Source organism: Camelina sativa, chromosome 9 (genome assembly GCF_000633955.1).
Source record: "Camelina sativa cultivar DH55 chromosome 9, Cs, whole genome shotgun sequence".
NCBI lineage: Eukaryota > Viridiplantae > Streptophyta > Magnoliopsida > Brassicales > Brassicaceae > Camelina > Camelina sativa.
In genome coordinates this window covers 15,524,420-15,550,904 of record NC_025693.1, presented here as the reverse complement: position 1 = coordinate 15,550,904, position 26,485 = coordinate 15,524,420, and the positions used below count along the sequence as shown (strand labels likewise).

The following is a 26,485-nucleotide window of genomic DNA, read 5'->3' as shown; positions in this document are numbered from 1 at the left end:
TCCATGACACGGCATCCGGCAGGTCGTCCTAGCGAACTGGCGAAACTTGGAAAACTCGTTCTAGCTTTGCCCATTGCTGTTTCTACACGGATACGGGTAATAAAGTCCCACCGACGATTGTTCCCGGTTAACAAAGCGTCTCTAACAAGAATATAGTTCGGAGCTAGGCGCGTTGCACAGAACGGACGATCTGGAAGCAGAGACACGAAAAAGTTAAAACTGGTCAGCAGTGCCGAAGTCAATTGAAATAATAGAAATGTAAATCTACCAGGATTTTCATTCCACACTCTCCGGTAAAAACCCAACGGGTTAACAAATGAATACTGGTCGACGCGGACGAAGAAGTATTGATTCATATACTTCTTGAATTTATTCACTCGTTTGCCGACGAGGAAGTTATGAGCCGGTCTCATGTTCACTTCCCAGCGATTCGGACTCTTCGAGAGCTTGAAATTTGATAGCTGTTCGAAAGCTTGAACTTTAAGCTCGACTCCGACTTCGGCTGCCACGGTCAAGGCAGCCATGAAGTTACAAATAGCTCCGGGTACGAACTGCGAGATCGCTATCATCCGTCTTTGAGCATAAATTGAAATCAACTCCGGGATTGGGAATAGGAGGCGACACTCGGTAAAGTAACCCTCATACAAGCATACATACCCTTCTGGGGGGCTCCAGGGGCGTTGGTCGTCTCGAGGAATCAGAATTGTGACGTTGCTATTGAACAAGCCACACGAATTTAGCATTTCGTTCACAGTTGTGGTCGAACTCACACTCTTTTCGCCTCCAATCCGTCCTGCGTGGTCAAACAAAGGGTCGATATCCTCGATCGAAAATCCTAAAGGTACGAACCGATCTTCTTCCTCGTGACGAACTGATGACGGCAAGGTTGGGCCCACCTGCGAAGAAGAGGCTCCTGCTGTACAGCGGACCAAATTTCGCGGGACTTCGGAGGCCGATCTACTTGATTCCCCGATCTGCGCGGAGCGATCAGGGTTGAGCGTTCTTTGTCGGGAAGTACGACGAATTAATTGTTCGCTTTCTGGCGAAGAGGCAGGTTCCGAGGTGCTCGCCATATCTTGAGTTCGGAGAGTGTGGAAGAAAAATAACGAAATAAAACGGAAGAGAGATCGGAGCAGATTACCTGTTGCTGTTGGCGAAAAATAAGAAATGAGGAGAGTAGAAGCGTATTTATAGAGCCGAATGGGCGGCAACCCTACGAAAAAGTAATGATGACCTACGCGACTCTTCGAATTCCGAGCTAGCGGATGTGACGGAAACGACACGTGTCGCCTGGACAGAATGCGGTGAGATGATTCGGGGATCTGAATAAAATCAATTAAAACTTTATGGATTAGATCGGATATTTTCTTTCCATAGTTCAAAATATTCGAATTAAATCTCGAATATACTGAACTGGGGGGGACTAATTGTTGGTGCGGGATTTAGCACCCCCATCATACCGAGCTAAACCAGAAATGTTAATTGATTATCTAACCGGGAATCCGGTTAAGGGATCGATTAGGTTTTCGGGAATCAGTTCGGATAAAGAATAGTCTTGGAGAAGAAGGAACCGACATCCACTTCGGTGCGGCGGCCGACTCAAGCAATAGGGCAGTTTTCCATATTTCACTTCGTCTGTTAAGGAAAGTTAATATATTATGAGATCTCTGAACATGTATAAATAAGGGAGACTTCTCCATTGTAAATCATTCAGAATCTAATACAATAACCGAGTTCTCTTTTTGCTCTTTACAACAAACCCTAGTTCTTTCGAGCTCTTCTTCTTTACTCCTAATTTCAAGGCTTAGATCTATTTTCTAGAGAGATAGCTCTATTGAATTTGTTTCCCTCCATAAACAAATTCATTGTAGAAACCTAGTTTCTACATCTATGGCAAGGATGCTCCCTGTCGCCTTATTTATTCGTCATTAATATGGATGTGCTATCTAAGAAGCTGGATACCGCTGCTGGTTCACGCCACATTGGGTACCATCCTCGCTGTAAAAACATTGGTTTAACCCATCTTAGCTTTGCCAATGATCTCCTGATCTTTTCGGATGGTAAGGTGCAGTGAATAGACGGTATTGTGCAAGTTTTTGATGATTTTGCGAGGTGGTCAGGGCTAAGAATAAGCATGGAAAAAACGACGATTTATTTAGCTGGGGTTACAGATGTTGTTCATCAAGAGATTGCTGCTTGATTCTCATTTTCTGTGGGTGCTCTGCCGGTTAGATATCTCGGCCTTCCTCTTGTCACTAAACGTCTCCTACGCTGATTATCTCCCTCTGATTGAGCATGTTAAAAAGAAAATTTGCTCTTGGCAAGCCCGTTTTCTGTCCTATGCTGGCCGGCTCAATTTAATTACTTCGGTGTTATGGAGTGTTTGCAACTTTTGGATGGTTGTGTATCGTCTCTCGAGGGAATGTATACGATCGGTGGAGAAGCTCTGTTCCGCTTATTTGTGGTCTGGTGCGGATCTTAACACTAATAAAGCAAAAGTAGCTTGGGTGGATGTTTGTAAGCCAAGGTTTGAGGGAGGATTAGGCCTGTGTTCTCTCAAAGAAGCCAATGATGTGTGTTGTTTGAAACTCATCTGGCGTATTATATCGTGTGCTGATTCGTTGTGGGTTAAATGGGTAAAGCAATCGCTGCTTAAAAAATGCTTCTATTTGGTCAGTTGATGTCACGCAGTTAGGATCCTGGATGTGGAGGAAGATCTTAAAATATAGGGATGTTGCAAAACTTCTCTAAAAAAATACTGTCAAGGATGGTAGGGGGACATCATTTTGGTTTGATCATTGGTCACGCCTGGGACGACTAGTGGAGTTTGCAGAGGAGAGAGGCCCAATTGACATGGGCATTGGTCGCACTGCCACGGTAGCTGAGGCTTGGGACCGACGACGGCGTTGCCACCTTGCGGCACACTTCAATGAAATGGAGGATGAATTAGCCACACAATGGTCCACCCGTAAGCCTGAAGCAGATTTGGTCCTTTGGAAGGAGAAAAATGATGTGTTTCGCTCACAGTTTTCCACTCGAGATACTTGGAATAATATTCGAACGCATTCAGTCGCTGTAGGCTGGTGTAACGGGGTGTGGTTCCCTCATGCTACCCCCAAATATTCTTTTTGTGTTTGGTTGGCGGTTCAAAACAAACTTTCGACAGGGGATAGGCTGTTACAGTGGAACAGGGGAGCTGATGCTACTTGTGTCTTTTGTCACAATGCGATTGAGACAAGGAATCACCTCTCCTTTTCTTGTGTTTTCACTGCTGGTATTTGGGAAGACCTCGCTTCCCCTATCTATACCACTTGGTTTTCTACTGATTGGCAATCTGTCCTCGACTGTGCTTCAAATCATTGGCTGGACCGAATGGTGGGTTTTCTTGTGCGCTACATACACACTTTGGCGGGAGCGGAATGATCGTCGTCACGGCACTACTCCCATCTCCCAAGCTCAGCTTATGCACCGGATTGACCACCTTGTCCGCAATCAGCTCCTTGCCATCCAGCTCGGTGGTGACACGAGATATACGACCGGTCTGGAGATCTGGCTGGCTTCACGATTTGATCCTCACTGAATAACCATTTCTCTGTTTTGTCACAGTTTTAAGTTAACCGTTGCACTTGTTGTACAAACGATATACTCTTTTGAAATCTAATTTAACATTTGTTTACAAAAAAAAAAGTTGAATTGGTTAACAAACGTAAAAAGAAAACTATACATCATAATGGAAAAAAGTTTGAAGGAAAGGAAACTTGGAAACATAAGCTTATTGGACAGCTTAACAATCTATGTCGAAGTTTATACATCAAATTTAAGTAGCTGCTTTGATTACTGACAAATAGAAAACAACTTCAAAGACAATGTAATTAAATGCAAAGAAACATAATGAAAAATCTCAAACATAACTTGAACGTTTGGCCGTTTGGCAAATATATGCATCATTTCATACACTGATTTTTTTGGCCATTGAACAATGATATGAATTGCCCTGTGTTCTCTGCTCCAAACTAAAACTGCCAAAAGTCATCATCAAAAGCACGCACTACACTAGAGATCACAGAGTGAGAATCAAATTACGCAATGAAAAGGTATGTGTTAAAAGATTTAATCATATGAATATGATTTTATATTTTTTGGTAAAATTTCACAAGTTGTTTCACAAGTCATGATTATACTGTATGCATCCCCACAAATCTTGGATGTCATATCCAAACTCGAATATTTTATTGGTAGAAAAGCGAATAAAATCAACTTTACATTATTTGCAAGAAAAAAAAGTGGATAAAAAACCACAACTTTATGATTAGGCACAGCTGAGCTAATCACGTAGGGTAAAAACCTAAAAATAGTAAATCAATCACTCCACTACAACAACAAACCTCATGCAAAAATAAAGATTTCTAAAATGAAATAAAAAGATAACAATCTACAAAAGTAATTATCACAAGATCAAAAGTTCTCCAAACGGCTGTTCATCATTTTGATGAAACACTCACTGAGTCCTTGGTCACAAAGTAAAGATCCGAGAGATAATTTCCCAAATCATCAGGGGTATATCTGACAATTAACTCACTAAACATCTCTTTGTCCTTAAACAAACCAACCCGGTTATAGAGCTCAGCGTAAACCGGAATAATCTTCCGAGACAACCCGATTTTAATCTTATCCCTGAGTTTCGAATCCGGTACAACCCACGAAATTTGTCTCCGGTACGCCAATTCAGACTCAATGTTAAAACTCACTAAATGACCACTTGCTTCCTCCGATGACATCTCCGCCGTCGGATCCTCCGGGAGTGACGTCAACACTTTCCCCCACGCAAGCTTCTCAAACTTTACAATAAACTGTTTTACCTTAGCCTCATGACTCGCCACCCACTCAACACCGAGGAGAAGCTTCAGTTTCGAAGCTCGAACCTTAACGACAATGTAGTTGAGGTTGTTAACGAGGAAGAGATAAGACAAAGCAATATCCTTAAACGGCTGAGCCTTGCCGTCTAATTTACATAGAGTAAGAAGAATCACCCAAGCCATGCGTACGGAGACCGGAGAAGAGTACAGATCCTCCGGTTTAGCTTCATAACCTCTGCCGCAAGGAAACAGAGTTTTAGGCAACGGAGATGATACACTAATCTTCCAGTCCTCGAAGATCACAGCTATGGAGTCACTGTAATCAGCTAGGAAAGTGAGATAATTCATAACGTAGCGTGTAAGCGGGTGTATCCCACCCCCGTTTACTGGTTTCTTGGATGATTCTTTCTCAATCGCCGTTTCGAAGTCTGACATCATTGATCTAACGGCTTCGCTGAGCTTCGCGAGGGATCCAGCGACCTGAGATTTGATGACGGAGTTTGAATCGAAGGTAAAGATCGATTCGATGTCTGAAGATAGATTGGTTAGGGTTTCGTACATATCAAGAATGCGAAACATTTTCTCAGACGTTAGTTTCTTGAATTTTCCTACATTTTCAGGGAAACCAAACAAGGTAAAAGCACCTTCTTGAGTGATCTCAGTGAAAGAGGACTCCGAGATGGAGGAGTTAGAGAAAACGTGTTCAGCAAGAATCTTTTCCCCGTAAAACAGAGACCGAACCGCTAACGTTACTCCCCGGAGCCATGGCTTGATCTTTGTTTCAAGAACCTTCCAGTTCAGTTTTTGTATCTGACGTAGAGTCAACCTCTCCACTCCCAAACTGTGTAGCGTCGCATCCACAATAGATTTACGTACGGATTTGTAAACCCTAACGCATTCCTTGACGTGTCCTGTTGAAATCATACACTCAGCGATAATTTTTAGATCATCCATCGCGTTAGGGTCTCCTCCGGAGAATCTATGCTCGTCGGCGAAGTAACCTTCGTTGGTGCCATTGGAATCAGAAATAGTACTCGGAGTAGAAACGCTGAACCTTGATGAGTTCCATGAACGAATAGAGACGCATTCAGGATCTAGATACTCTCTATTCTCCTTTAACACGCGGCAGAACTCTGATTCTAGAAGCTTCATCGCCGTCTTCATCACGTTTTGTCCACGGCTAAGGTTTATTGACTCCGGTGTAACGGAAACTAGACAGTTCATTGAGTTATACAAGTTCTTTACGGCTCGTACGAACTGCTCTGCTTCTTGGTGGCTACTTGAGGAGAAGAGAAACTGATCAATAGACTCTGGCGAAGTCCATTTGGTTATTAGAGACTGGACTTCGAACTCGTACTCCTCCATTACTGAGTCTACGAGTGTGTGGTGAGGCTTTGGTTTCGCCGGTGGAGGAGGAGACGATGATCGGAATAAATGTTTTCCCATTTCTCTTTCCTAATTAGTGAAGACACTTTTGATTTAACCGAAGAAGATAAGGTGAGAAGACGGTTACAAAAGATGTAAAGACAATATCAGGATATCATATAAAATGAAATGTATATGTTACTCTATACAAGTGGAATGACGGGTTCCTTCATTATTGGGTAAAATGAGGCATATCAGAAAGACAGAAACAAAAGCTCCTTGAATCCTTTTTTAGTAGTGGAGTGTGACCAAGTACAACTAGTTTTTATATTTCTTTAACGTCAACTATTGTATTACGGTATTTCTAAATATTACAAACATTGATATTACAAATTCGCACGTGTAAAGTGTTTATAGTTAGCTGTTTTATTCTTTCTTTTTCATTTATATATTTAAAAAATTAGGGTGATTCGAACATTGCACTTAAAGTACTTAACAAATCACGGACCACACTTGTAAAAGTGAAGTCGTTCACAAGGTTGTTGTCGTGTAGGCAAGTCAAGGGACCGCTAAGTATATAGCAAGTTGACAACGGCATCATTTTTAACCAATACTCTTTAAAAAGACAGTCATCCATGTTTTCACTTTCAACATGTATTACAATGTAAGATGAGACAATTTAGAATTTAAAAGGTTTATTTTTCAGTTAGTTAACACCATTTTAATGTTACCAAGTAGATTCTTTGTGTGTATATATCGTTGGTTCTGTACATTTTTAACAAAAACAACTCGTATATTTTTGTTGTAAGCTCAGTACTTTTGATCTTGGATTGTGGTCATTAGAAACTCGTAATTTCTTTGTTCTTACAATTGGAGTAATTCCACGAAAGGATATATCAAATCTTGTGTTTTGATCAAGTCAAAAACTGTAACTAAAAAAGATTTTCGAAAGAAAACACCTTGAGAATATTATAATTAACCACAATGGTCCCGAACAGGAGGCAGGAGCTGGTGGATTGAGTGGGCGGACTTACCCCTCCGATCTATGAAAATTGGAAATCTTCAACTAATAAAACTCCTGTTTCATCACTTTCAAGTTTCACCAAATAAAGAAACAAGTTAAGTATCTCGTTTATTTAATTTATATGACCCATCGAATCCCTCCTCCAACAATTTAAAATTATTCAAAAAAAAAAAATTATATGACCCGACGATTCATTTTACATCATCAAATAATATATACTACATTAAACTGATCGTAAATAGTAGTCTTTCTACACTTAATTATTTGAATATAAATGTAGAAATTAAAGTCATTTTAATAGTGTAAGGTTAAAGAAAACCCTATTATCAATCCTATAATGTGTATTTACCCTATTATCAATCCTATAATGTGTATTTACTATCTATGTATTTAATTATACATTTTTTTATTTTAATTAATTAATATTAAGTTTTGATTTTTGGAAACAAGATTTCCTATCCTAATAAAATTTCTAAAACAATCGGAACCACTCCCTTTAAAATTAAGTATTAAGTTTATAATTAATTAAATTAATATTAAGTTTCTAATTTTACAAAACAATATTTTCTCCATACAAACATTTCTTAAAAATAGGCCTAATCAATAAACAACAATGTTTTTAAAACCAAACAGGAAGGTGAACCGGAAGTCTTTCGGGTTGATGGGTCAATTAGTCGGACCGGTTGAACCACGGATCAATTGGTTTGTTGGTTTGTTTATATTTTATGAATATAACATCTACTTTTCTATAAATATATGAACAAAACATATATTAACATTCCTATTCTATACAACTAACAAAATACTTTCTAATTTTTATACTAACTAATATATCTATATTTGTAGGATTGCACATTTAAAAAAAATACAAATTAAACATTAGTTATATATATAGTTAATCTATAAAACAAATTACGTTTTTTTTTATTAAAAAATAGTCCGCGGTGTATCGCGGGTGAATATCTAGTATTGTAACATAAACAATTCTATAATTTGTATTTTGTATATATTAATCGACAATTTTACGGTGTTGTATTGTACCTATATACGAGATTATCATCCGATTATGTCGGACATTTGTACGACGGCTCTCGATTGATCAGACGTCGTTTTGTTACTGGTCAAAGGGACGTTGTAACCTAACGAAAGGCTAGCACTGGTACAATTGGAGTCAGTTTCCAATGGGGTGCTGGCAGATGACGGAACAGGATCGAAGTCGATTAGGTAACGGCCGGAAGTAACGGAAGTGAGGAACAGAGTTAATAAGAGAAGTGAGAGTGGTTGCAAAATCCTTTTGAAAGAAGTCATTTCTATATCTGATTTGAGATAGGAGAGTGATTAAAATGCATGAGCCATGTAATATACAGACACGGGTGTTATGGATTAGGAACGATATATGTGTCTGGTTAGAATTTATGTAGTTGTTGAGAAATTTTGGTGAGGGGAGTGGATCAAAAGTGTGTATACTCGATACAATATTCTAAATTCTAAAATATAATAAATATACAAAAGACAGATGATAGACATATATACATTTTGAAAAAAAAATTTAAAGATAGACATACACATTTTAGTCTTCTCTTTTCCCCCGGTTCTATAACATTAATTTTAGGCCTGGGTAAATAAACCGAACCCGAAGACCCGAACCTGTACTCGATCCAAAAAACCCGAACTCGACCCAAACCGATTCTGTATAAATAATCAATCGGTTTTCGTTTCCAAATAACCACGGGTATCGAGTATTACTTGAACCAAACCCGAGGAACCGACGATACCTGTTTATACCCGAGGATAATTATACAGCATATTCACCTTATCCCTATCGCATCGCATATGATTTGATTTCATAAAACCGTTTGCCTTATTCTCCCTCTCCGAATCCTTGTGAATCTTCCTAAAAAATCATAACCATGTCAAACTTGCCTGATTTTGTCCGATTTCAAGAATCTTTTGGTTTTATAAACCAAAACCCATCCCCAAAACCTAAGTCCGTTGTTAGCTTCATCGTTGGGTTCTCTGATCATAGGGAGCTAGAAGTCGATCAGGCAAGCTTAATTGTAAGCTTCATTCTCTTTTTTTTTTTTTTTAATTATTGATTTGTTTATGTCTGAAACTCTGTTGATTAATTGATACTATTTTTGTACTTGGTTTTTTTTGGTCGAATTTGTATTTGTTTGATTCACATTGAATTTGATTTTTTGGGTCAAATTCTCTTCTTTGTTTTGTTCATAGCTGTTAATTTAGAACTTTAGATGCATAACTTAATTGTTTGCTTTTTCAAATGCTATGTAAATGAGTAGTATCGTGAGTAGCAGAGCTGTTATTCATATAAAGCTTATATTGTGAGTAGTAAAATCGAATCTGAATGGGAATGCTTGCTAGTGTTATAGTTCTTAGCTAGAGAGATAAATCGAATCTGAAGTGGAGTGTCGATTTTTTAATTAACAGGGAATGGGAATGCTTGCTAGTGTTATAGTTCTTAGCTAGAGAGATAAATCGAATCTGAAGTTTCAGACTTTTGTTGCTGCTGCTACTACTACTCTGATCTTGTGTGAATTTCAAGTGTGATTCTTATGCATTGTTTATTAGATCAAACGGTTTGATTTGTCGACTTTGATGTCTCTAAATATAATTTTTTTTTTTTTTTTGCTTTGAATGTAATGTTGTGTGATGTTGTTGCAGAGCTGTTATTCATACATGTTTAAATGATTTAATCTGATTATCTTTCAACTGCAGTAGATGGATTCTTTGAACAACCACAACGCCAATGATGAGAACACACAAGGACAAGGAGATAGGTGTAAGACTCCTCCGCCGATTGATAAAAGTAAAGGGGAGAGGAAAGAAGCTCCACGAGGTGATGATGATGGTGGTAAACCTAAGAAGGTACCTGTTCAATGGTCTGAAGTCTGGAACCATTTCACAAGACAAGAGAAGAATCCGAATCTGGGTAATTGTCACTATTGCAAGAAGTCCCTTGTATGTCCAACTAATCAAGGGACTTCAAACTTGAAGAAGCATTTGGATACATGTAAACCGTACAAGGCATGGAAAGGGCGTCAGACACAAGTTGTTATTAGTAATGATGGAAAGCTGCAAGATGGAAGAATAACAGAGAGTGTCTTCCGAGAGGCTTAAAATGAAATGCTTGTTTTGGCAGAATTGCCACTTGCGTTTATTGAGTGTCTGGCATGGAAACACTTCTGCAACAAGTGTAATTTATTCAAGCCTCATTTAAGAAGAACAGCTAATAGAGATATAATTCAGATGTATCTGGCCAGGAAAGCATCTTTGAAGGCTTGGCTATCTTCTCAGCAGCATAGAGTGTCTCTTACTACTGACATATGGACTGCTAATGTTACACGAGCTAGTTACATGGTGATGACTGTGCATTTTGTGGATGCAGAATGGTGCTTAAGGAAATTGATTCTTGGATTTAAGTATATCACGGATCACAAGAGCAACACAATATCAAAGGTTTTACTTGAATGTCTTGCTGATTGGGGCATAGAGAAGTTATTCACCATCACAGTCGACAATGCAACTGCCAACAGTACTGGATTGAAGAAGTTTGTTGAAGAATTTAAGTTATTGAGGCATGATTCTTTAGTGTTAGATGGGACTTACTTGCACATGAGGTGTTGTGCTCATATCATCAACTTGATTGTTAGGGATGGTTTGTCTGAAGTGGGTGATAATATGGCAGCTGTTCGCAATGGAGTGCAGTATGTTCGGTCTTCAGGTCTAAGATGTGACTCATTTGAGCAAAAGGTTGTTTCAGGGAAGATGACTAGGGGGAGTTTGCCAATGGATATGAAGACAAGGTGGAATTCTACATACTTGATGTTGACTATGCTTTCCAGAAGATGGAGGATGAAGAAAAGTTATATAATGACTACTTCATGGAACTTGATAATGGGGTGAAACGGAAAGGACCACCTTCTTACACGGTTTGGAGGGCAATAGAGAGGTTAGTGAAGTTTCTTGGCTTGTTCTACACTGCTACTTTGGTTGTCTCAGCTTCGACTAAGACTTGTTCGTACAAGTGTTATGGTGAAATTGTCACTATAGAGAAGAATCTCACGACTTTGAGCAATAGCTATGATAGTGATCTAAGCAAAATGGCGACTGAAATGAGAGAGAACTTTACTAAGTATTGGGAAGGGATCAAGAATATTAACAAGATGTTGATTGTTGCTAGTGTGTTCGACCCTAGACAGAAAATGCAGTTTGCTAAGATGTGCTTTGACAAACTCTATGGAAAAGATAGTCAAGAAGCTAAGGGTATGTGCACATTTGTTCATGTTGTCATGAAAGATATGTTCAAGGAGTATAGTGTCAACCACAAAAGATCAAGCACACAATCATCTCAATCGATTCCATCTTCTCCTGGTGCTACACAAGATCGGTTTATATTTGAATCAGTCTCAAGTGACTTTGCAGAAGAAATATCTGAGTTTGAAAGGATGGACAATGCTTACGCTGAAATGGTTAAGGAAGGAAAATGGACTTGATGATGAAACAAAGGATGAGTTGGATATTTATCTCAAGGATGCTATAGAGACTCCTAAAACCCTTCCTGGAATAGAATGGGATGTTTTGTCTTGGTGGAGACTCAACAGTCAGAAGTTCCCTGTTTTATCTGAAATTGCAAATGATGTTTTTGCAATGCAAGTGTCCTCTGTCGCCTCTGAAAGTGCTTTCAACACTAGTGGTCGAATCATTGAGCCTCATAGGAGCTGTTTAACTCATTACATGTTGGAGGTGTTGATGTGCACTGAGCAATGGATGAAACAAGATATGAAAATTAATGAAAAAGATTGCCTTGCAAACTCACATATCATGCTGATATTGAACTATTTGATATTCTTCAGAAAGGTAAGTTTTACATTTACGTTTAAGTTTGTAAAACCTCTGTTTTTTTTTTCAGTGTTAACGGTTAAGTAACATTTGTTGTTTGTTTTCAGAGTTTCAAAATGAAAACAACTAGGACCCAAAGACTCATGAGGAGACATTATACTCGGCGGTAAGTTCACTAGACAAGTATTAGTTTTGTTCTTTCAAGTGAGTTTTAGTTTTAAAAATGTTTGGTTTGATGTAACTGGTCATGATCTATGGATAATGTGTTAAAGGCTGACATGCTGGGATGATTCTTCTTTCTTTGTTTCTTTCTTTTTTCTTTCACTAGACAAGTATTATCAGTTTATCATTACCAGTTTCATTTTTTAAAGATTTTAAGTCATGTTTTTCTTTGTTGGGATGCTTATTTTGCGAGACATGGTATGTGTTTTAATTGTTTTGCGAGACATGGTATGCTCAGTTTCTGTTTCATTTGTTTTGCGAGACATGGTATGCTCAGTTTCATTTAGTTCATTGTTTCTTATTGAATTTGTTAGATTATACAACTGTTTGTACAGTTATATTTAAGGTTTTTTGGGTTTTGTGGGTACATTTCAGGTTTTTGTGGGTACTTTGGATATGTTTGAGTAGGTACTATCCATAACCGAATATATTTTGGATATATTACAGGTTTCTTAAAGTCAATACCCAAATAATCCAAACCCGATAGAAACCGAACCTAACCCGACCCGAAATTATATGAACACCTGTTCGGATCTTATATTCGTAAACCCGAAAAACCTGAACCCGAATTATCTGAACCCGACTCCGACCCGAACACCCAAATGTCCAAGCCTAATTAATTTGTAGATGACGTATTTACTTTGTCGAATATACATATTTAAAGAGGAACTCATTCATTCAGAGTTAAAAAATGAAGTTCATGTCCAATAGTCACCTTAATCGAATTTTTTTTTGTAATAGTCTTATTATATATACAGTACTACGATTTAGAAACAATTGGATGGATAATCACACAATGTGGAAAAGAGTTTCAAAACTCTTTATTATTTTGGACACACATGGAGTATAAACAAAACAGTAAATTTTTTTATTTTGATAAAAAGAAGAGTAGATTGTGGGGAAAGATTTATAGAAACCTTTCTTATTTTGGACATAAAAACAAAAGAGAGGTAGCGGGTCTCGCATCACATGGCTCCGGCGATCCACTAATGATAAAACGTCTAGAGCAGGTTCAAGAGATCTCCGGTTTGAGCTTTCCATGAAAGACATTGTTAAGAAAAAAACAAAAAAGTAAAAAGTGAAAGAGGTTAGATAAGTTGTTTTTGGGCTCACCAAAGACACTAGTTAATCGGAGTGTGTTTAGAGAAGGCCGTGATCTCGACTTGAACTTGAAGCATATCGTTCACAACGAAACCTTTGGATTTATCTTGAAGATCTGCAAGAGTTATGAACTCCTGGAAACCCCATCCATTTTCTGCTGCATTGGGCCATCCCTCAACTTAACATATATAAGAAAAAGAAAAAAAAAAAAGCAACACAATTAAAATTAAAATTATATTAACCATAATTAGTTCCACAATAACACAGATAAAAATGTTTTAAAAATGTCATTAATTTTTAAATGATTTGAAAATCCAGTTTGCAGGATCCGAAACGAAACTGTGCGAACTCAGATCTTATAGGAAGGGTGGGGTTGAACATGTTTGTTAGTTCAATTAAAATGATTATAGGAAATAAATTGCAAAACAAAATATTAGAAATTAATTTTTGCAATGATATTGAAAATATATCTTTCATAATGACTATTTCTTTGATATAACTTTGTAATAATATATTTTGTAAAATATTAAATAAAGGTATCATTTGTCTTTTATTTTATCTCTTAATGGGGTGGGGTGGGGTTGAACATGATAATCTGAATGAATTGAAGTTTCCATATAATTCTAGTGTTATTCAAGTTTGTATTTTATAGTTTCTATTAAATACTAGTGTCACTCAATAGATTGATTAATAAATTCTAGTGTAGAATAAAAGTTTAGGTAGAAGTAGAGTTAATTAAACTCTTTAAAAATACATTAAAATCTTTTTCATTCTCGGATATATCACATTATACTTGTTGTCACAATAGAAACATATATCGCCATGAAAGAACATATTAAGAGAACTATGCACTCACCTTGCTTCACCACATTGCGGGATGTAATTTGGTTTAGAACTCGTAGCGTGGCTTTAACGTAATTGATTTCATTATTCTCACTCATCAGGAAGAGTGACAAATATTTATCCTTTCCAACACCATATCCATTTGGATACACTTTCAAAACCCTAATATTCATTAAACCCATCAAATTAACAAACATTTAGCTATATATCAGAGAGTGTAGGTGTGTAAAGAGAGAGCGAGAGAGAGGGAGTCACCAGTTTCTGTTTCCAGAAGAAAACGTATTGGATGTGTAAGAGTTATGATAGAGGGTAGAGAAATTGGTGATGTTCCAAGTGAAAATGGGGTTGGTGACGTTTTCGTCATAAGAGAAAACTTCCCTCTGGTAGCTTTGATCAACGAAGATATCTATTCCAACTTGACATTTCCCTCCGTCGTAAATAAATACCGACGCTCCGTCGACGAAACATCCCGTGGTCAGAAAATTCGCCACTCCCCACTCCGAATTTTCATTATCAAACCTTACTGGCTCACTTTCTATAGCCAAAAAAAAACTATTTTGAGAAACTTTCCTATATAGGAGCCTTAAATCGATCAATTTCTCATTAACCAAAAAGAATAGACATTAAATGTATGTGGTCATGACCAATAGAGTTGAGAAAAACATAGTAACGGCCATTAGTTAGACTTGCATGATTGCATCACTTGGATATATTTTGTGGAAAAAAACAATTAGTTTTACGTACCAATGTATTGATCCTTCTAATAAATCAAGTTCCTACGTACCTTGGTGTGTATAATAGATTTTATGGAAACCGTCGAAGACGAAGAACTTGATATCCGCATACACATCTTGTGGGTTTGTGACGAAGATTGAGGTATCGATTTTTGTGTAAACCGAAACCCATCCTGGCACTGCGCCTTCCCCCTTGTTTCCGTTTGGGTAGAATTTGAACGTCCTTTTAATATTTATTTAAACAAAAACAAAAGAGTAGGGATACAATTATAGACATATAATATAATATACCAAAATTTGAAGTTGTAATGGTCTTGACGTGAATGACGTACCAAGTATATCCACCGGAAGTGAAAGGAAGGGACTCGTAATATCCATCCTTTACCAGCTCCGCCATTTTGGCATAAGTGTCGAACGTGATGCTGTAAGTTGCTGGACGACGTACTCTCCAATATGCATGTAAAGGTATCTTGAGCTTCTCGTGTTTTTGCGACCCTTTAAAAGTTAGTTTCGTTGTTAGTTAAGATTTTCCCGTGGTTATAAAGTTTCCCGTGGTTAAGATCTTACAACTTCAATTACGATTCTATTTATCTTTACATAAGATTTTCTTATGATACTTTCTATTTTCTAGTTAGACAAAAAAAAATTATATAACTTTCTATTTATGTTCTCCATCTTTTTGGTAATTACATCAACGATACCGCACCTTTGTCTATACCAGAAACATGATCCTCCTGTATTCAAATGGAAAATCAGAAAAAGGAAAGAAAATAAAAAGTTAAACACTGATCAATATATGAGTTATTTCAGAAGAAACGACTCAAAAAGACTCATCGGAGATTGTGCACTTGCGTTTATTCACTTTGACGACGGTTCAACAATATCATTATAATATACAACTATGTTTTAGAGGGGGTTATTGGTTCTATGATTTTAATGGATTTAGAAATCCAACCAAAAATCATGTGTTATTCAATCATTGATTTTAAAATACTTATCAAAATTATGTGTTATTGGTTCTATGATTTACAAATACTTGTTCAAATCCCATGTTATTCATTTAATGATTTGTTTTTGAATTTCAAAATCCATATTATGTTTTAAATGGATTTGTATGGATTTGAAAGTGTAAAATAGAAGGATCCAAATCCAAGGATAAAACATGTTATTTCAAAATCAATGTATACACCCTTAGTATACACCCTCATAATTCATCATACATTGCGAAAATTACAACAACAAAAAAGTCAACCCAATGAAAAATATACGGATCATCGCAAAATTTACGGAAATAGAAAAGTTCAGTTAAGTTATTTGAACCTGATGTGATCCGATCTCGGAGGTCATCCCTTTCGTCTCTTCTGCCATGACTTGGAGAAATGGTGGGAAAAATAAAACCTTCAGAATAAGTCAATAAGCACGTTTAGATCCGTCTTGGAAAATATCACAAAACTCTTTGTCTGAATCTCTTATTTATTAAGAAATAGTTCAGTTTAAAAAAGACTTGTAATTGAGTCAAATATTTAATAAACAATAGGTTTAGTTTAAAAAAAGACTTTTGTATAATAATAAAAAAAGACTTTTGTATGTACATGGTAATTATGACTTTTGGCGCGTTTTGATTTATTTAAATATAAAACCTTTTACAAAATAAAGCTTTTGAAACAAAGACTTAATAATATAGTTACACACGTCTACGTTTCATATAATAACAAAATAGCATTACAATTTTTACACAATATCAACAATAAACAATACAGTTCTTGCTTGAACAAAAAATGTAGAAAAGGAAAAAAAAAAAAAAACTATAGTTTCATACACTAATTAGGCTCTATGAATGAACACGTCATATGTGAATTACAGTCTCATATTTATAAAGCCAATAGTTGGGGTTTTAAAAATATTTTTGTTTGAGTCTGATATATATTAAGCAATAGTCTCAGTTCAAAAAGACATTTGTTTGTGTCTGGTATTTCTTAAGCATCAGTTTCAGTTTAAAATAGATTTTGATTAAGTCCTTCTATGACTTTAGCGCCAGAATTATTTTAATATAGTGTTTTGATATTCTCAAATTTAACTCTGAGCTACTCTCTCAAATTAAGATATCACTGTAATATTTAGGGGTCGAATTCCACAAAGACTCAAGTCTACACAATAAATTATAGAGTTTTATAATTATGCTAAACAGATTAAATTGAATTAAAATAAAAGCAATGCAAAATATTAAATAAAAGTTGTTGTAAATTCAGAAAATCAAAAAGCTAGGCCTAGGGAATTTCTCAGGAAATTATGAAATATTAAATCAATCAATAAATAGGATTCAAGCAATTAAGAACAGATCTAGAACTGTAAACACTTTTGTAAATTAATTCAGTTCTCACTGCAAATAATATCTAAATTTAAAACCAGAAAATCCAAATCTCTTTGTAAAATTCTAGGTTAAAAATCAGCAATAAAATCAGGTTTAGATTGTTCACAAAATTATTAAATCAAATCTCTTTGCAAGAAATAATTTTGCTCATCAAAAGGTTTTATCAGGAAAATCAATTATATTCTCATATCAATTTATTTTCTTAGGGTATTAATTCTAGATGGCCAATCAAGGATTAATATGAAGAACAACCTAAGATGGAGATCTAGATAGATAATGAATCCTAAATAATCAGATCTAATAATTCATAAAATCCCTGTGAAAAACCCTAAACCTAACAAGCAAACTACTCAGACATATTCAATGAAGAACAAAACATAATTCTGAATAATAAGCAATATATATTAAAAGAGTAAGAGGGAGTTCAAGAATTCTTCTCTATAAAGCAGATCTGATCTCTTTCTCTCCAAAAGCTTTCAAAAATCTCTCAGGGTTGCAGGAAAAATAAAACTTGATAGAATAAAACTTAATGGTTTGGAAAACCTAAAAACACTATTTATATGTCTTAAAACACGTCAGGGACTTGTGTTGCAATTATGGAATACTTTGGGGAAGAATTGTAAAACTTCCAAAACTTGGGTCTTGAGTTGGCAGAGAGGGGTGTCGATCGATGCCCTCTTGGTGGTGTCGGTCGATGCTCCTCATAGGATCAGACTCCAAATTGATTTCCTCCGAATTGATGCTCCAAGATGATCCAAATTGCTCTATTTTGCTCCTTTCATGCCAAAATCCTAGAAAACCTGTAAAGACTCAAAAATATCCTAGAAAACAAATCAAAAGTCTCTAAAAGACTCCTTATATCATGGTTAAAAACCACAAAAACCATGATATATCAACTCCCCCAGACTTAGCCTTTGCTTTTCCTCAAGCAAAACATAAACTTAGACCTGTGAAAGAGGTTTGAAAACATAGAATTCACTCAACTGCATGATAATTCTTATTCGCACTCTTCATTTACCTAACTCAAGAACTTACTTCTTATACTCAACCATGATAAGCATCAACATTCCTTACTCAAATCCCCCAATCCTTTGGAATCTCTGAAATCTCCATTGTCATCTCATTATATAAATTAAAGCAAGTACAGGTGAGTTCTTACCTTGGATGTATCGAACAGTGGCATATAGACTCTTTTCAGGCCAAGACTTTCTTCTTACATCTCCTTTCCTCTCCCTTTTCTCTCTTCCAAATTTTTTTCTTTTCTTTTTTTTCTTAATCAAAGGTGTAAGCGAATACCGGGGTCATCGGTAATTTACCTACCCCTCGCTGTCAAGCTTTGTGTGATCATTTGACTCAAGAATAGAATAACGAGGTCACAGGTAATTTACCTACCTCTCTAAACTGATCAAAATCATCTCATCTTTTATCCTTTTTTTTCTGATCTTTTTTTTTTTTTAAGCACTGAAGGGTAAAGAGAGGGGAGACATACTTTGAAAAATTGCACTGTCTTGTATGGCCTGAAGAAGAAGTCTAGTCCACTGATTTCCAACCCCAAAGAAGAGATTAAGTCTAGTTAAAATCCTGATAAAAGTTGAGACAACGTTAGATCAATGAGATATCCATTGAATAAGGGCTTTCAGGATCGTTGATAAGGCTCATAGTCTTTCTAAGCTTCAGTTCTGTGGTCAAGCATAAACAAGTAATCATTAGAGTGTTAGCCAAATAAGAGAAATCACTGGTCAAGATCATAATTCCCAAAGACAAAAAGAAAAATTTTGAAAAATTTGACTCAAACTTTATGGTTTTGACTGACACAACTGAAACTCAAAAACAGAAATCATAGTTAGTAACTAACCTCCCCCAGACTTAAACAACACTGTCCCCAGTGTTATCAAGTAAGAGGAAAGCAAAAATAAAAATAAAATAAATAAAAATCAAAATCAAAAGAAAAAGAAAAACCTACCAGTGGGTTGCCTCCCACTAAGCGCTTGTTTTCAGTCATTAGCTTGACTGTGTTGGAGCTCAGGCATCCGGAGGAGCAGAACATGGCATTGAAGTCCTCTTCATCCAAGGTGGTGTATAAGCTTTAGGTGCATGAGGTCTGCCAAGGATGTTAGGAATAGGACCAGGGCGGGATTTAGGTATGGGAGGGTATCTTTTCTGTCCTGCAAAATCATCAATAGAAGAAACAAGCGCTCTACGATAATCTCGTGGCTTGGTTAACTGGAAAACATTTTTTATCTCTTTGAAATTCTTGTTGATGATAGGAGGAAGTTTAGGAGAAGGAGATGCATACCTTGGCCTTACCTGAGGGCTCTGGAGTGTGGATTGGTGACTCTTCTGTTTGGGAACAGGTTTCTGACTTGGAGCATCAGTTTTGGATAAGCTTTGTCGCGTTCGTGGAGGGGTGTCGATCGATACCCTCTTGGTGGCATCGATCGACACTGAGCCTGATGCTCGTGTTGCAGAAACCTTTTCAACAGAAAAAGTCTGTCCATCAATAGTAGGAGCTCTCCTCAGCTTATCCATCTCAAAGTTCATACTCAAACCATCCATATTCAGTTCTATGTGTCCCTTCTGCACATCAATGACTGCACCAGCTGTAGCCAAGAAATATCTTCCTAAGATGAGAGGATCTTTAGGCTCTGATTCATACTTCCGCACCACAAAGTCAGTGGGAATCATGAAGTTCCCAACCTTAACTGGAATATCCTCTAAAACGCCTTCATAAATTCTTTGGGAGCGATCAGCCAAGATAAGAGAAATCTGAGTTGGCTTGAATTCTGTCATCCCAAGTCTTACAGCAACAGAATGTGGTACCAAGTTGATGCTAGAACCAAGGTCACAAAGTGAGTGTGCAAACCTTCGTGTGAAGATAGAGCAATCAAGTACAAAGCTTCCAGGATCTGGTAATTTCTCCGCAGTCTTACATTGAATAATTGCACTCACTTCCTTAGAAACAACCACTTCCTGCTTTCTCTCCTTCTTCCTCTGAACAGGCTGGTTCAACAGAATTGCACTAACATCCTTAGTTAGCAAGGCTCTTTCTTCAGGGCTCAAACCATTAGATACCATTCTCTTGACATAGCGCCTAAGTGGTGGTGAAAGCTTCATTGCATCAATCAATGGCATCTCAATCATCACCTTGTCCATCATTGCCTTGCATCTAGCTTCCTCCATCTCCTGCTTAGACTTTCTTGGCTTGGGAAAAGGAACATTAGGCTTGTAGACCCTTTCAGCAGCTGGAACCTGAGATTTTGCAGTTTCTGGGTTCATTTGAGATGAGTGTCGATCGACACCCAGGTGGTGTCGATCGATGCCATCATCTGAAACCGAGAGATTTATCGATTTCTCTTCTTTTTCTGCAGGAGCAATTTCACCATCATCTTCATCTCTCACTGATATGGCATTGCAAGCATGTCTAGGGTTTGACTCAGTTCTTCCAGGAAGAAAACCCTCTTGTCGTTTGACAGACCCAGCAGTCTGAATAACTTGATTCTCTAACTTCTTGACATGAATGTTCAATGCTTCTATCTTCCCATTCAGCTCAGTGTAGACATTGTCAATCTTCCCATTGAATGTCACTGTCAATTGCTCCTGTCCTTGCAAAAGCTGCTCAAGCATGGCTTCCATTCTACTCTCTGAAGAATTCTTAGGAGGTGGAGACTGATAAGATGAGTTCCCATATGTCCTTGTATAGCCATTGTTCTGTTGTTGCTGCTGATACTCTGGCTTGGAAGTGTAGCCTGAAGAGTTCCCACTGTAAGGCCTATTGCCTTGCTGATTTCCAAACCGCTGTCCCTGATTCCCATACACATAGTTCACATCTTCCTCTTGGTGTCCTTGATCAGGTTCTGGCTCATATGTCTCAACCTCAGCAGCAAAATGAACAGATTTCTTACCCATAAGGAGATTATGCACTGAATCCAGCTTAGCATTAACAGAAGCTAACTGGTTTGAATCAAATCCTCCATGCAATCTCTTCCTTTCAGCATCTGCTCCCTTAGTGCTATTGCTAGAAGCCAAATTCTCAATCAAAACTTCAGCATCTTCTGGCATTCTTGTCTTGAAATTCCCATGACTTGCAGCATCCAAAGCTAACTGATACTTCCAGTCACACCCTCTGAAGAAGATACTCAACAGTTGTACCCTTGAAAAACCATGGTGTGGACAGTCCCTCTGATAAGCTTTGAATCTCACCCAAGCTGCCTTGAAAGCTTCATCTGGTCTTTGCTTGAAAGTGGATAGCTTGACTCTCAACTCATCTGACATTGCATCATCATAGAAATGGTTGAGGAAAGCCACTTTGACTTGTTGCCAAGATGTCAAAGATCCAGCTGGCAACTGCTTCAACCACTGAGATGCCTCTCCTGCAAGTGAGTATGGGAAGAGCTTGCAGAATATGAAGTCCTCAGTCACTCCATTAGCCTTGATACTGGTCACAAGATACTCAAAATGCTCAATATGGTCCAAAGGCTTCTCATGGGGCAGGTTTGAGTAAGGTCTCTGCCCAACTAGTTGAAAGTAAGCAGGCTTTAGCTCAAAATCATTCCTCTGGAATGGTGGAGGAACAATAGCAGACCGGTTCTCATAAACAAGATCAGCCCGGTTGTAGTCAGCAATGGTCCTGATCAGATCTCGATTTTGGTCCTGTCTTTGAACTGGGTTCTGTACGTGGTTGGCAGCTCCACGCACGTCTGCAGGTGGGTGTCGATCGATGCCCCCTGGTTGGTGTCGATCGACACCAAGATCCGGATCATCAACGACACCAACTTGCTGGTTCACGACACCCTGCTCGTTGACAACAGGTTCAGCAATCACGTTTCCTTCCGCATCAAGCTTTTGGCCCTGCTCATTGCGCAAGTGGCCCTCTTGATCCCTCAAAACACCAGCCTCATCACGCATCAAAATGATCGTATTAACCAGCTTCAGAGATTTAGCTGCTTTTCTGTTCTCACGCTGAAGTTTTCCCAACTCTTGGTTTGACAAATTCACAGTAGGACCAGACTTGTTGCTCCTTGTGTGAGGTCTAGGAGGCATGCACCTGAAACACACAAGAGAAAAGAAAACAAAAGCGTGTAAGTTTTAAATAAAAATAAAAATTTAGACAAAATCAAAAACTCAAATTTAATGGTAGATCAAAAAGTCCCCGGCAACGGCGCCAAAATTTGATATGCTCAAATTTAACCCTGAGCTACTCTCTCAAATTAAGAGATCACTATAATACTTAGGGGTCGAATTCCACAAGGACTCAAGTCTACACAATAAATTATAGAGTTTTATAATTATGCTAAACAGATTAAATTGAATTAAAATAAAAGCAATGCAAAATATTAAATGAAAGTTGTTGTAAATTCAGAAAATCAAAAAGCTAGGCCTAGGAAATTTCTCAGAAAATTATGAAATATTAAATCAATCAATAAATAGGATTCAAGCAATTAAGAACAGATCTAGAACTGTAAACACTTTTGTAAATTAATTCAGTTCTCACTGCAAATAATATCTAAATTTAAAACCAGAAAATCCAAATCTCTTTGTAAAATTCTAGGTTAAAAATCAGCAATAAAATCAGGTTTAGATTGTTCACAAAATTATTAAATCAAATCTCTTTGCAAGAAATAATTTTGCTCATCAAAAGGTTTTATCAGGAAAATCAATTATATTCTCATATCAATTTATTTTCCTAGGGTATTAATTCTAGATGGCCAATCAAGGATTAATATGAAAAACAACCTAAGATGAAGATCTAGATAGATAATGAATCCTAAATAATCAGATCTAATAATTCATAAAATCCATGTGAAAAACCCTAAACCTAACAAGCAAACTACTCAGGCATATTCAATGAAGAACAAAACATAATTCTGAATAATAAGCAATATATATTAAAAGAGTAAGAGGGAGTTCAAGAATTCTATAAAGCAGATCTGATCTCTTTCTCTCCAAAATCTCTCAAAAATCTCTCAGAATTGCAGGAAAAATAAAACTTGATAGAATAAAATTTAATGGTTTGGAAAACCTAAAAACACTATTTATATGTCCTAAAACACGTCAGGGACTTGTGTTGTGGAAGACTTTGGGGCAGAATTGTAAAACTTCCAAAACTTGGGTCTTGAGTCGGCAGAGAGGGGTGTCGATCAATGCCCTCTTGGTGGTGTCGGTCGATGCTCCTCATAGGATCAGACTCCAAATTGATTTCTTCCGAATTGATGCTCCAAAATAATCCAAATTGCTCTATTTTGCTTATTTCATGCCAAAATCCTAGAAAACCTGTAAAGACTCAAAAATATCCTAGAAAACAAATCAAAAGACTCCTTATATCATGGTTAAAAACCACAAAAACCATGATATATCATGTTTTACCAAAAATAAAGTTTTTAAAACAGATAAATTGATAATTAGACGTCTAGTTTACAACATATAATACCCAAACCTCATTACAATTTTACACAACAGTTTTAACAATTCTACGGTCTACAATAAACAGTAAAGTTCTGGTTTGCACAAAAAAAAATAGAAAACAAATACAGTTAAACTAAAGTTGCATACATAGGCTATATGAACGAACACACGTCATATGTGAAATATCAGAACAATTTTAATCCGTCTTGGGGAATATCACAAATTCCTTTTCTTTGAGTCTCATATTTATTAATAGTTTCAGTTTAAAAAAGGACTTTTGATTGAGAGTCTATATTAATTAAGGGCCATTAATTAAGTAGTAGTTTTAGTTTATAAGAAACTTTTGTTTGTGTCAGACATTTAAGCTATACTTTCAGTTTTAGAAAAGACTTATGATATATTTATTAAGCAATAGTTTAATTTTAATAAAAAAACAGACTGTTGTTTGAGTCTTATATTCATTAAGCAATAGTTTCAGTTTAAAAGACTTTTGTTTGTGTATGATATTAATTAAGCACTAGTTTCAGTTTTAAAAAGACTTTTGTTTGAGTCGTCTCTATGATTTTGATTGCAGAAAAAAACGGGAACAAGAGACTACAATTGCATACACTAGGCTCTATGTATGAAAACAAGTCTTATATGAAAAATCACAACAGTTTTACTCCGTCTTAGGACATATCACAAAGTCACTTTCTTTGAGTGTAATATGTATTAAGTAATAGTTTTAGTTAAAAAAAAAATAGATTGAGTAAGATATTCATTAAGCAATATTTTCAGTTTTAAAAAGAACTTTGTTTGTGTCTTGTATTTAACTATTTATTAAGCAATAATTTCAGTTTATAAAAGACTTTTGTTTGTGTCCGATATTTATTAAGCAATAGTTTTAGTTTAAAAAGAAAATTTGTTTGAGTCGTTTCTACGACTCTGAGGCATTTTGGAATTTTTAAATTAAAAGTCTATTACCAAAAATAAAGCTTTTATAACAAATAATTTGATAGTCACACGTCTAGTTTTCATATAATACTCAAATCTCATTATAATTTTTCTACAATAAACAGTTATAACTTCTCGAACTCAAAACATGTTGGGTGTCGATCGATACTGAGAGAATGTCAGTTTATACCACTTCTCTGATTCTCGTTCGATTTATTTTAAAATCGACCAATTTAGTTGATTTGGTTTAAAAATCTCTAATTTCTCTTTTTAAAACTCGATCTAGTCTCTTTTGTTTACTAGTGTATTTTGTCGTTTCTAGAGATAAAGAGAACAAGAGAGTTGAAAAAAAGACTTTTATTTGTGTCTAATATTTATTAGGCAATAGTTTAAATTTTAAAAAACAAATTTATGGAGACAAAAATACAAAAATTTTCTATGCATCTACTAAACTGCGGAGGATGAGAAATAGGATAGTAGGTTTATTAAACTCCGATAATGTTTGGGATGAGTCGCCATCGGATATGGAGAATATCGCTTCCAAATATTTCCAAGATCCTTTTAAGAAATCGGATGTGAGGGACATCTCAGAGATGCTTAATGAGGCATCTCCACTTATTACAGACTCCATGAATCAGGATCTAACAAAGGCTATCTCCGAATCGGAAGTTTGTAAGGCTCTATTTGCAATGCATCCGGAGAAAACCCCAGGTCCTGATGGTATGACAGCGTTGTTTTTTCAACGGTTTTGGTCCTCGTTGAAAGGGGATTTGGTGGCTTTGGTTAGAGAATTTTTTAATACGGGATGCTTGGATAAAAGATTGAATGAGACAAATATTTGTCTCATTCCAAAAAATGAAAGACCCCAGCGTATGGCGGAGTTCAGGCCGATTAGTCTTTGTAACGTGAGTTATAAAATTATATCAAAAATCTTATGTTTCCTATTAAAGAGGTACCTACCTTCTATTATTTCAGAGACGCAATCGGCTTTTGTTTCTGGTCGTCTGATAACGGATAATATTCTTATTGCTCAGGAAATGTTTCATGGGTTAAATACTAATAATCGATGTAAATCGGAGTTTCTGGCTTTTAAGATGGATATGAGTAAGGCATATGATCGGGTTGAATAAGATTTTTTGGAAGCAGTTATGGTTAGGTTAGGGTTCGATCGGAAGTGGATCTCCTGGATTATGTGGTGTGTCACCTCAGTTTCGTATCAAGTCCTTTTTAATGGTCAACCCCGTGGTTCTATTATACCTCAGAGAGGTTTACGTCAGGGAGATCCGCTCTCACCGTATTTATTTATTCTTTGCACGGAGGTGTTGATAGCTAATATCAAAAAGGCTGAACGGGAGGAGAAACTTACTGGTATTACGTTAGCTCGGGATTGCCCTACCATCTCGCATTTGCTTTTTGCAGATGATAGTTTATTCTTCTGTAAAGCAGAAGCAACTGAATGTAGAACGGTTATGGAAATCATAGGAAATTATGGAAAAGCGTCTGGACAGGAGGTTAACTTGGATAAGTCGTCTATCATGTTTGGTAAAAACGTCCCGGAGGACATAAGAACCCAATTACAGTCTGTTATTGGTATTTCAAAAGAAGGCGGTATGGGTTCTTATTTGGGTATTTCTGAAAGCCTTCAAGGATCGCGAACTAAGGTTTTTAGTTATGTTAATGATCGGTTAGATGATCGTGTGAATGATTGGTCGGCGAAATATCTATCGAAAGGCGGTAAGGAAATCATGATCAAGTCAGTTGTGTTGGCTCTCCC

General features: G+C 36.7%; 2 protein-coding genes across 2 annotated transcripts; both read right to left on the bottom strand.

Annotated features, from left to right (window-relative positions):
• LOC104711076 (exocyst complex component EXO70A1-like) lies at positions 4,237-6,453 on the bottom strand. Its single transcript, XM_010427747.2, has one exon. The coding sequence runs from the start codon at positions 6,300-6,302 to the stop codon at positions 4,482-4,484; it is 1,821 nt and encodes a 606-aa protein (XP_010426049.1). The 5' UTR covers positions 6,303-6,453; the 3' UTR covers positions 4,237-4,481.
• Positions 13,044-16,428, bottom strand: LOC104711074. The gene is made up of 8 exons (XM_010427746.1): positions 16,326-16,428; positions 15,712-15,739; positions 15,338-15,500; positions 15,056-15,228; positions 14,527-14,806; positions 14,285-14,433; positions 13,441-13,606; positions 13,044-13,360 (listed from the first exon to the last, which is right to left on the bottom strand). The coding sequence occupies exons 1-7, from the start codon at positions 16,371-16,373 to the stop codon at positions 13,449-13,451; spliced, it is 999 nt and encodes a 332-aa protein (XP_010426048.1). The 5' UTR covers positions 16,374-16,428; the 3' UTR covers positions 13,044-13,360; positions 13,441-13,448.